The sequence below is a fragment of the Bolinopsis microptera genome, chromosome 5 (assembly GCF_026151205.1).
Source record: "Bolinopsis microptera isolate Bmic1 chromosome 5, MBARI_Bmic_1.0, whole genome shotgun sequence".
Lineage (NCBI taxonomy): Eukaryota > Metazoa > Ctenophora > Tentaculata > Lobata > Bolinopsidae > Bolinopsis > Bolinopsis microptera.
In genome coordinates, this window is record NC_087076.1 from 4997804 (window position 1) to 5010401 (window position 12598).

Consider the following 12598-nt stretch of genomic DNA (forward strand, 5'->3'; position numbering starts at 1 on the left):
ATTTAATTTTTGTCTGAACTTTGGAATCTTTTTGGCCGACGTTCACAAGGCAATCAGTCATGGTGCTGTACTGCAAAAGGAACTGAAGGGTGCATATGAAAAAGTTATCATGGATAGTTATTACGCTGATGGACAATACTGAAGAAGAGCTGCAAGAGTCCATGGATCTTATCACTTATTACACCTCTTATGCAGGGTTAAAGATCAACGCTAAAAAGAGTAAAGACACAATGCATGGCGATCAGCAAGTGTGCGTCCCAGCGACCTTACACCGAAAGAGACAGTATAAAGCTAACAGTGGAGGGAGAACCTGTTGAACAGGTCAGTAACTTTGTTTATCTTAGTGCCAACATCAGTGGGGATGGTACCATTGACCGAGATCTTGACATCAGGATCCAGCATGCTAATGGTGCGTACCATCAGCTTTGGAAGATATGGAAAAGTAGAACTATAAGAACGCCCACCAAGATCCGTATCTACAAGGCTACTGTTATTACTATTCTGTTATATGGAGCTGAAGTCCGGAACACAACAAAGAAGCAGATGAAACGGTTCGAGGTCTTCCATCTGACCTCCCTGAGAAGAATCTTGAAGATAAAGTGGTTCTTCCATGTCTCCAATGAAGAAGTTCTCAGGCGTGCTGGAATTAAGACTATTGAAACTTTCATCGGTTCGGCTAGACTAAGGTGGTACGGACACGTTGTCAGAATGCCAGAGATACGGTTTCCCAATTTTTTACTGGATTGGAATTGGGAAACCAAACTTTAACTATGGAAAAAGACTGAGAGGACGGCCCCGCAAAGGCTGGATGGCCTGTGTACTCGAGGATGCGGCTGACTTTAAAGGTGTCGATAACATCAGCAGAGACGCAGTAAAACAGTTAGCTCTAAAACGAGTGGAATGGAGGAACATGTTACACCGTAGAAGAGATGTGTGTGATGCAGGCCACTCCTACGATTAGGAGGAGACCTTTTCATGTAGCATGTATGTAAGTCTACAATTCTGCTAACTAACAATTGAGTCTGATGTCAATTAAATTGTCATAGATATGGATTATACATATTACATTTACACATAGTTGAACAGCATGAAACAAGTGAAAACTGGAAAACAAACAACCGAATAGATTTCAAGCTTGTAAATGATCGTTGCTTAAGATCGGAGATTTCAAAACTCTAGTTCGACAGTCGAAGTTCTCTTGTCGAACTTTAGTACGTGTTGATCTTGAGTCCAGGTAGCACACTTACGTTCGACAGAGTCGAACCTTAATGTTTGTCGAATTTACAAACACGACCGACTGATCCAGTTAGGCTTCTTCGTATATCAATACGCTAAGATGGATACAAGTTTAATTTTAACAGACATAACCTGACTCATTGTGAGATAATTGAAAATGAAATCTAAAAATAGGTCTGATATATCTGTACAGGACATTAAAATACCAAACCTCAACCTATCCTCAGACAGTTTGTATCTTGCCGTCAGTGGAATGGATTTAAACAGTGTTGTAAAGCCTACAATGGCGCAAGAATGCGAGAAAGCTGAAAAGGAGTGGTCTCCACGTATTGACAGCAAATCCAATACGGTATACGATCTTAGGACCCCAGGTAACGGAGACATATAGAAACATAATTATTAAAAGTTATATTTATATTACACAAGGACGAGTCGACGACGGACGTGGACAATGGGAGCAGGACTGTAGAGCGGGGGACTCTAGAGCGGGGGACTGTAGAGAGTACTTGGTCGAAAGTAGGACCCTAGAGCGGGGTCAAATTGCCAGGGTATGACTCTAGAGCGGAACTCCCTTACCGGACCCATACTATGAGGACTCTAGAGCGGTACCCACATGCAAATTTTATAACGGTTAGAAATTTGAGAGTTAAGTTAGTTTTGAAGATTGAGCTATGTTTTTTAATCAATGATTAATAATAGTCGTCACATAATGATGATCAAATTGATACAACTTATTATACATTATTACTGCGAATCAAATATCTGAAAATAGTTCACTCCTGGATCATCACGTTCCTCAACATGTCATGGTTGGAGACAATGTCCTGATCTTCGTACACTTCTATTTTTTTTATTGAAATCTTTAAAATCGATCAATTACATACAAATTTACACAATGAATGAACAACATTAAATATTCTCAAAAGGTAAGACTCCGATAAAATCAGATTTTCTAGGACAAAATGTATGTAATCAAAGGACCTGAGGGTCACCAAAACACAGATGTTGAGAGCAAAAAGCACCTCCTGCACAAGTATGGGCCCACGAAAATCTTGAATTCTAAATAGAATTTCAAATATAATCACACAGAAATATCAAAAGCAATCAAATCATATAGTAAAGTGAAATCCATGATGTGATGATATACAGTTGCACTAAATGTGCCAGTTGGCTGTCCTTGGTACGCTGACGGGCTCGTTTTGCAGGAGGACTGAGGAGCATCCCTGTAACTCTCATTGAGCATCATTTCATCTGTAGTGGACTGTTCTATGTAGACAGCTTGAAGAAAGGTCCAGATAGTTGGGTTAGAGTGTCCCACCATTGCTGCAAACTTTCTGTTATAAAGGCGTAGTTGTTTGTCTTGTTGAGGTTGCAAGACGGGCTTCTCAGAAGGAGTTGAGGAATGACTGTTACTCTGCATATTGTAGATAGTTGTAGAGAGGAGTAGGAATCGAATGTGATATACTAAAACTCTCTATACTAAAACTCTCTAAACATTCTCTGTGACATTTATAATTATACTGCACTATCGAAATCACAAACAAGAACCGATGGGATCTGGATCATACCCTGTCACCACTTCACCAGACTGAACATGAGATACCCTTAGTAGGTGCTAAAGTGTCACGCGATGAGATCCTCATTCCTAAATATAAGGGAGTTCCGCTCTAGAGTCCTACCCTGGTGATTTGACCCCGCTCTAGGGTCCTACTTTCGCCCAAGTACTCCCTACAGTCCCCGCTCTACAATCCTACAGCCGAACTATTATTATTATTAATAATGACGAGTATTGTTATTATTAATGACGGGTGTTATTATCAATGACGGGTATTATTATTACTAATGCAGACGGGTATTATTATTTATAATGCAGACGGGTATTATTATTTATAATGACGGTATTAACATTTTAACGTACAAAATGAAAAAAGCTGTTATAGAAATTTGTTATGTCCGAAACAAAAACAAAAATAAAACCATGGCCATGCTAAGTTTTCATCTCAATTAAGTTGTACTAATACCGCGTTCTCTAAAACCTTCATCTTGACATATAAATGATTCGGGCCGAATGGGAAGGTGGCGGGTCTGTCGGCTTGGTTGCCAAAACTTATTAATTTTCCCGACAGGGATAAACATAGTGCAAAGGGTATCAATAGACATTTCCGCCTGAGCAAAGAAGATAATCTGAAGGTTCTTTAACAAAGACCTGAAACAAGAATTACAATTAAATAAGGGCTTCATCGTCAAAGGACAAAGCACGTGCAGTGTACACATACGAACTCAACAAAAAAGGACTTGATCATTTATATGTCAAGATGAAGGTTTTAGAGAACGCGGTATTAGTACAACTTAATGGAGATGAAAACTTAGCATGGCCATGGTTTTATTTTTGTTTTTGTTTCGGATATAACAAATTTCTATAACAGCTTTTATCATTTTGTACGTTAAAATGTTTAATACCGTCATTATTAATAATAATACCGTCTGCATTATTAATAATAATACCCGTCTGCATTAGTAATAATAATACCCGTCATTGATAATAACACCCGTCATTAATAATAACAATACTCGTCATTATTAATAATAATAATACCCGTCATTATTCCGTCATTATTAATAATACCCGTCATTATTACATGAATGAGGAGATGAAACGTAATGACAGTGTGAGTAATACAACTCACTTTTTTAGACATGAGGACGGTATAAATCTTTCATCAAATGACAACAAAAACTGTGAAAGAAGCCGTGCGATCAGTGAATAAAGAAGAAGAAAGATCGAGAAACTTGATTATCTACGGTTTGAAGGAGACGGAAGAAGGGGAGTGGGAGGACGTATTAGAGATGGACCCTCTCCCGGACTTTTTCAAGTCAGTTTTTGCTGAGGCCGGCTGTCATTTTCCTGACACGGATGAGATATGCAGGATTGGGAAGAAAGTTCCTGAGAAAACGCGACCAGTCAAAGTCCAGTTACAAAGCTCTAACGATGTGGACATTATACTAAGGAATGCACACAAACTTAAAACAAATGATGATTTTAAGTCAGTTTATCTTGCACCGGATAGGACACGGGAGCAGAGAATACTACACAGTGGACTTGTCAAACAGATGAAAGAACTAATAAAGCAGGACAATAGCAAGCGTTATTTTATCAGAGACAATAAAGTTAATTGTGTTAGTGAGAGCTAGAGCCTTATCTACAAGTACACTGACTTGTTATCAGAATTTATGAACTTTAATATGTTATGTTCACTTTCGTTATCTACGTGGTGATACAGTGTAGTTTTTACATAGTATGTATTTTAATTTGGTGTAAGTGGTGGCCGTTGTATTCTATAAACCGTTTTTAACGAGTTTTTTACGATGCAGTATTTTGTGAGGAGATTTAGGCAGCATGAACTGTGGCTCATATTTTATTATTTAAGCTGCTCTACGAGCACACACGCTAGCTAGTTGGTTTTTAGATAGTTAAGAGTATTAGTTACTTAGTTAGTTAGTGTAAATTAGTATCAGTCAGGATCTGTTAGCACACAGAACTGTTAGTTTTCGCGAAGCAGGTCTGACTTTCATATATATTCTTATAGTAGACTTCATCATATAAATTAATTTTGAACTTAGTAACAATTTCAGGGAATAAATAGAAATTTAAGATTTTATTTCTATTCTAATATTCACGTATATTAAATACAATTATATTGTTATGTATCATATGATTTTGTAAACATTGGCCGGTGTACCAAAAACCGGTCCCCAAACAAAACAACAACTCAGAGTACTCAAACTTACGGTAGAATCAAACACAGGTGATATTAGAGATATTCAAGAAACTATGAATAATACTGTCGATCAAAATGTTGGTCAAGAGGTTGAGATTTAAACGAACTGGCAGCCGAAGATCTTATTGATGGTAAGATTGAAATAAGAAACTCTTTTGTTGAAAATGATATAGGCGAAGTGACTACAGATATTATTCCTAAACTCCGTAATATAGACTAAATAAACTGAGTGAGGAGGACATCAAGCTGTTAAATGACATATCTGATTTGATTTGATTTGAAACGTTTACAAATAGTACAACTACATATACAATACAGCAAAGCCAAAGAGAATTAAAAATAAACGACATCTCCAGGCATTATCTAATGCTTCAAAATTAACGCTGCAAAAGCAATGATACATGAAAATGTTAGTCATCTTGTGAACATTTTTAACCGAATGAAAACTGATTTTGATAAATTGTTTGAACCATCTGATGATGAAAGTATCTCAATCTGTATAGCTATGATTCTGAGAAACAAGAAATAAAATATGAAAATTTAAATAATGTAATTCTCAATAATACTTGTTCATTTCCATTTATTTTCCAACCAGTTACGAATCATTTGTTTTACTTTCTAACTTCATCAGTCAGTTATATTGACAGATGGTGCAAATGATTCACTTTGAAAAATTAATTGAGTCACACGTTCAAGCGATCTATAGGATAAGGATAAAGTTCTACTGGTACGTTATTATTTGATTTTGCCCCGCTCTAATCTGGTAAGATCGAGTCACGATAAGATCACAATAGTACTGTGAACAATGAACATGATATAATAATCAAAAGTTACATCCATTTCCAATATAGATTCCACAATCCACATGGAAGATGATAGGTATCACACTAACTACAAGGGTGCTGCCGGTAACTTACGTAATACGCTTACCACCATCACATGTGCCACACTTTTTTCCAAAATGGCTACTGAAAAATCCATTATATACTTTTTTTTTAAAAGTTTTTATATTGTCTGTCAATCTAAAAACACAGCAAACGAACAAAAAAGTCGCACGGATCAAATGTGAGTGGAGAAATTCACCAAGACAATACAATTATAAAATAATTCCGAGTATTCCGTGCGCGTATGAGGTCTCATCAAATAAAGTTGTTATATAGATCTAGGATGAGAAGTACGCGTGTCATACCTGGTCACGAAGTACGTATAACTGTACTTATGTACGCTTAAATTAAAAGTACGGACTAGTAATTAGTATAACTTCGTCATTTTAAATCCGTTTCGCACCATCTTTTCAGATTATATTCCTGCTTAATGACCTATAGCAATACCTTATCGGACTTTATTTGACCTGACATTATATGAACGGACATAATTATGAACGGATATTGAAATGAACACTCGAAGGCATTGATAATCATCGAAAATCCAAATGTTTTCATCTTTTTTTTTGCGTTTTTAAAATGTTAGCAGATAATTTTTAAATTAATTTATCTTACAATGAGCAAGAAAGGCAGTCGATATAAAAAGTTGTCATATCCTAAACATGAGTTTGCAGTGGAATAATTTTGGAAGAAAATTATTCTTTTATTTGAACGGACATTAAGATGAATGCTAGTAGGACCTCCAGCGTTCAATTAATGTCTGTTCAAATAAGGTCCGATAAGTATGTCACAACGGTGTCTTTAACATGTTCACAAACACGAGTATAAGCAATTCAATGTTGCTTGGGTGTGGCTCCGAAATTTTAAAATTTTGGTGACGGATTCCTCGAATGAATAGTGGCAGTATAATATACCATCTGCAAAGTTACAGGTCTCAAATATGAAACACGGAGGTGGTTTAAGACCCAACGTATGGGTACTGACCTTTGCCCCCCCCCCCCCCCCCCCCCCCCCCTTGTCGAAGGAAATCTACATAAAATCCGGAGGGATACAGCCGGGTCATCGATGCGACGTACATTCCGAGACAAGCAAAGATCACTATCGTCGTCCGATGACATGTTGTCATTTCTGCGAAGGTTATACTTACTATAATTGAAAGTAATCTTGGACATTCCGCATTGTGAATTTTAAGTCACCGTACGGACTACAGAGTAGGAACTGACCGGTCTAGGGTTTTGGCTGACAGACCGGAAATGGCCGGATATTAATCTACATATTTTCCGGTTTGCCGGATTTTGCCGTACCGGAACTGGGTGTATAGAAAATGAAAGTTCAGGCTGCTGGATCTTAATTGATCCCTTTTAAACCTTTATCATTTAAAAATGTGGTACTAAAAGCCAATTATTTATTCGATTAGGTAATAAAATTGCCCCACACCTGCTATCTTTTTCACATTTTAGCTTTCCGCGACCCATATTTCACTGTTTTGACTGAATTTTTCTTCAATGACCATCTTACAAGGTCACTGAGGATGACACAAGACACGATTGAGGTACCCAAAGTTCTATTTCCAAAGAAAGCTTTGATAAACTGAAAATCATCAGACTATAAAAAGACCTATTTTGGAAAATTTTTGAAGGGGAGCTTTAATTCTGCCCTCCAATTGACCGACAATTCGCGGTTTTTACTGAAATTTTGACCAGTGACCAATTAGTGAGGTCGGTGAGAGTGACACAAGTGGCCATCAAGGTACTCATGGACGCTATATATCCGGAGAAAACTTTGATGCAATGAAAATATGAATATGTACAAACTACAAGTATGTTTATAAGTCAAACCTGCCAGAGCTAGAGAGCCATGGCAGGGCCAGCAGGTAAAGCCCGGACCAAAACACACTGAACCGACTAGGTATGATCGTAGTGTTTACTGAAACGTCCATATTAGGTATATACTATTTTTTTTAAAGTTTTTATACTGTCTGTCAATCTAAAAACAGAGCAAACGAACAAAAAGGTCGCACGGATCAAATGTTAGTGAAGAAATTCAAGACGTTTCAATATAATTTTACAAAATTGCAAATTTTCATTTTACAGGTTTGTCGTTGCGTTCTACAAGTTATACGAGTTAATTATTAATATTAGCTTCTTCCACGAGTGAAAATTATTCCCTTATATATAATTGTCAATGGCACGCACATTTGGAATAACGCGAGCGTTTTAGAGGGACAGGTAGACTCATATATTGAATTAACTTTAAGGCGTCTGTGTACTTTTCCTCGATTTATTAAAAATAAAAGTACGTACTTGTACGACTTCGATATTTTGAAAAGTACGAACAGTACTTACTTCTCATCTTAGATATAGATATTAATACGTTATGTATGTATAAATATAATTTATATATCGTTCAATCTAGGGGGATTCCCTGTTAAGCAAGTCAGTAACTATTTTTATCTGGGTTTATCAACATTAGTTGGGATGGTACCATCGATCCAAATGTTGACATCAGGATCCGGCGTGCCAATTGTGCATTCCACCAGTTCTGGAAGACATGGAACAACAGAACTATAAAAACACCAACCAAGATCCGCATCTACAAGGCTGCTGTTATCACTATCCTCAATCCTGTTGTACCGGAATCTGAAGTCTGGAATCTGGATCACTACTAAAATGTAAATAAAGCGTTTTGCAGTTTTCCATCTGAGTTCCCCAAGTCCTGAGAATTAAGAACATTGAAGATAAAGGGGGTTTACCTACCTTTATCTTTCTATCTTTTTATAATTATGCTAATTTGTAACCAGTGAAATCTTTTTAATGTTTTGTTCTAACATTGCTTTATTGTACAATATTGCTGTACACTGTACAATTTAACGGTTTTAAAGAATAATTCTTGGCGAAGCGAAAGAGCACTGTTTACACTTACAGTTGAGATGATTTGGGTGTTTACAGTTAGGAATAATGTTTGTGGAAATCATGGGATTATCTGTGAATAAATTCGTATCAGGCGTTTTTCTACAGAAATGAGTTTCAATTTCCATAGTCCCAAAAATCACCTCAAAAATTGATCAGACTGGATCCATGGTGAAAAATATTTTGAGCAATTATTCTGCCATGAATTAGAACCAAGTTTCAATAATCATTATTTCATTCCAAAAAAATGTCTTCATTTTCATTTTTCCTTCATTTATTTGAGTGTGCTGATAATGAAAACGAGTAGATTCGGAGTCTCTAAAATCAAGTCTTGTGATGCAATAGTAATCATGCTAAATAATAATTTATTCTGGATTTAAAATCCAATGAAATATAATGTGTGTAATATCTTTTTAAGATTGATTATCGGATGAAATAGACACATCTACCACGAAAAGTTCTCCGAACTTATTTAATCATGTTACAAAGAAATTTACCCGATGTTAAAAATTCACCAAGCCCGAAAATATAATTCTTGCGCATGTCGGAGTTATGTGTGTTGTAATCATGCTAAATAATAATTTATCCTGGAATCCAATGAAATATATAAAACTAGTGTGTATCATATCTTTTAAGATTGATTATCGGATGAAATAAAGTCAAATTCTTTAAAACAGTGTCTAAGAAACGTTTACCCCGACAAGTTCTCCAAATTTATTTAACCAGGTTACAAAGAAATAGTCCCAATGTTAAAAATACACAAAGCCCGGAAATTGCAGTTATAGTTAGGATTTCAGTCCCTTCATTCAACGACAGGGCTGATGCGATAGTCCCCATAGCAGAAGAAAGGCTTAGAACGATGTTGAAGATCTTAGCAGATTGTTCTCCGAGGTTACTGTTGCCCAAACTCCACTTTTTGTAAAGGTAGAACTTGGTGGGGGTATACAGGTTAAGATAACACGCATGCCCTCCACCCATAAGAATCAATCCTATCACCAATTGGTTGGTGAAGTCAAAGAATTTGAAATCACTTGTAGTGGCTCCAAATGCGACTACTGATCCACAGTGATAGAATATGTTTCCTATCGCCATTGTGGTGATGACATTAAGCGTTTTGATTCTACCAGCTAAAAGGCTCAATGTTAACGCAGAAATCAATGAGGCAATTCCCATGATGCGCACTAATTGTACGGCTGAAGAAAGGGACATGGTGGTGGAATACAAGATCCTTGCAGGCAGCAAATAACGTATAAGATCACTTAACGCATTATTCAGGAACAAGACTACATCGGGAAAGTAGAATGCAATTTTTTGTGACCAAAGCGGAATAGACTGAGGGCCGATGCTGTTACTTCGATCGGTCAATTCTGGGGACTCCTTATTGGTGGAATCAACTTTTTGTTTATTACTTTCTTTCACCTCTATGTTTTTTAGGAATGGAAATACTAAAAGAGGGAAGATGTTGAAGGAGGCTATACCAAGACCAACGAATACCCACCCACCAGCTACAAATAGCTCAGTGCCCAATATTGCTGAGAGGATTGCCCCAACTTGCATGAAACTGCTTATCAAGATCATCGTCTTCTTATCTTCCTTAAGATACAAATCTATTACCTCGCCCTGAAATTATTTTTAATAACTGTCCCTGCAATATAGAAAAATTGATAAATCTATATTTGCAATTTTTGGAAGCTGCAAATCATATGTTTGACATAGTTTAAAATAAAAATTAGAAAAAAACATATGGCTGCAGATGGAATAATTCCTCACCTGGACAAACACATGCATTATGCCCATTGCAAACCCTTGAATACCCCTCAGTAATGCTATTGTCACGAAAATAACAGGAGCATCACAGTTCATATCAATGAATACTTGAATCAAAGCCATCATGGAGGAACAGGTTAGGTTCAAAAGGCTCCCACAAAAATATCTTTTGAAAAGGGACACGTGATGCGAACATTTTTATGTTTGGAAAATGAATATACTGAATATGTATTATTTAATTTGACCAAAACCCATAATTGGGTAGAGTGGACCGCTACCAGTGTCTCTTTCCCGAACAAAAGCAAATGATATTAATTTAAATGATTGTCGGCAAATACAAAATGATACAGATAATGAAATCGGTTGGTCGCTTTTTCCATTCATTCACGGCTTACGAATTTTAATTGCGTGCTCATCCAATATTGAATCACCGCGACCGTAAACTTTTTAAAGTCACTAAGTTCCCAATTGAAATAATTATTTCTTGTATGACTTATATTACTACCACTGGTTCGAGGAATTTGTCAAATCTACAAATACTTGTGTTCATATTTTTCAAATGACGGTTTATTTTCGCATTTATTTGATAGTTTGGATAGTTGTAATTGTAGCTTCTCAGATGACCGAGATACGAAACAAAATGAGTTTATTGATAATGATTACGTGTGATCAGGGGATTGGCTTTACCTAATCACGTGATAAGGTCACCGGCCCATTAACTACCCTGTTAAACATTATTGGAATCGTTAAGGCTGCCCAATTAAGGTGTCGTGTCACGATGTCACATAATCACCCAGTCAATTTTGTTAACAGGATACACAAAATGCTTGATATTTTCGTCATTTCTAATCTGTTTTCATATCAGATGCAATATTTGACACCCAACCGTCTTTGAAAAAATTAGCGGTGACCGACAACTAGGAACCTCTCATTCCGGCCTCCCAAAGGTATCACATCACATGGCCCAATCAGTGACGTATCATTTGTGATGTGATCCATATTATAACCATCCTAACAGCCGGACAACCAAGAACCTGGGTAGGGTTCACATGACAGTTTAGTAATAAGTAGCTGTGTCTTATGAACTTATGAAGTATATTAAGAACTGTTTGAGCTCTCGGCATGTGTTCACATAACGGACGTGAGCCGGGTCCGAATTTTGGCGACGGAATCCTCGAACCAGTAGGTACAGTATGCCATTCGCAAAGCAACAACTCTCAAATATAAAACACAGCGGAGTTATAATGAGACCCAACGTTTGCACACTGACTCCCCCTACCCCCCCCCCCCCCCCCCCCCATATAAAATATACAGATTACAGGGTGGCCCAAAAGTAAATACCCACACGCAACCCTTTAATAACTCGCGTTATTGGTATTAGAATTGCTTGAAAATTTCAGAGAATATACATATTGGTCAAACTTGAATTTCTTGAAATTTTCGTAAAATTCCATCAGTTACAGAGGGTGTGGCACACCACTTCCTCTTTTTCTCTTTTGTCGCCATAAAGTGAGAACGTTTTAAATTAGGAACTCCAAAATTTTAAATTTCCAGACACATGTGGTTTGATAATTGAAGTGCTTTCCTAAAATTTCAAGTCGGTTGTTTACAACTAAACCGAGTTATGACCTTTTAAGATCTGGCGGATACATGATCTCGGCACTTGATCTGTGATTTCTTCACTGTGATTTTTCACTAAAGATTTCTTCACTAAAGTTCTCACTTTATGGTGATAAAAGAGAAAAAGAGGGTGTGGCAATTACCCTCGGTAATTGATGAAATTATACGAACATTACGTGAAATCTAAGTTTGACCCATATCTATATTCTCTGAAATTTTATATGTATTCTCATACATATTATTTAATAAGTATGCGAAGTTTCAAAAGATTTCAAAAAGAACTTGGATCTCAACGGGACGCCAAAGTTGATGAAAATCGTAAAAATAGCAATTTTCAATGATTTTAGCAAAAATAAACTAGTTTAATGCACAATATAGACCCATAGGACGCAGAACTGAGCTC

The 12598-nt window shown here is 36.7% G+C and overlaps 1 protein-coding gene across 1 annotated transcript; it reads left to right on the plus strand.

The window, feature by feature from the left end:
- Positions 1-234: 234 nt before the first annotated feature.
- Positions 235-961, plus strand: LOC134814892 (uncharacterized). The gene is made up of 2 exons (XM_063823215.1): positions 235-670; positions 804-961. Exons 1-2 carry the CDS (start codon positions 235-237, stop codon positions 959-961), a joined length of 594 nt encoding a protein of 197 aa, XP_063679285.1.
- The last annotated feature ends 11637 nt before the right edge of the window (positions 962-12598 follow it).

Excerpts from the sequence above, each read along its gene's own strand:
- LOC134814892 (XM_063823215.1), top strand. The coding sequence starts at position 235 with ATGGCGATCAGCAAGTGTGCGTCCCAGCGACCTTACACCGAAAGAGAC. Across the intron at positions 671-803 it reads GACTATTGAAACTTTCATCG|GCTGGATGGCCTGTGTACTC; the intron begins GTTCGGCTAGAC and ends GGCCCCGCAAAG.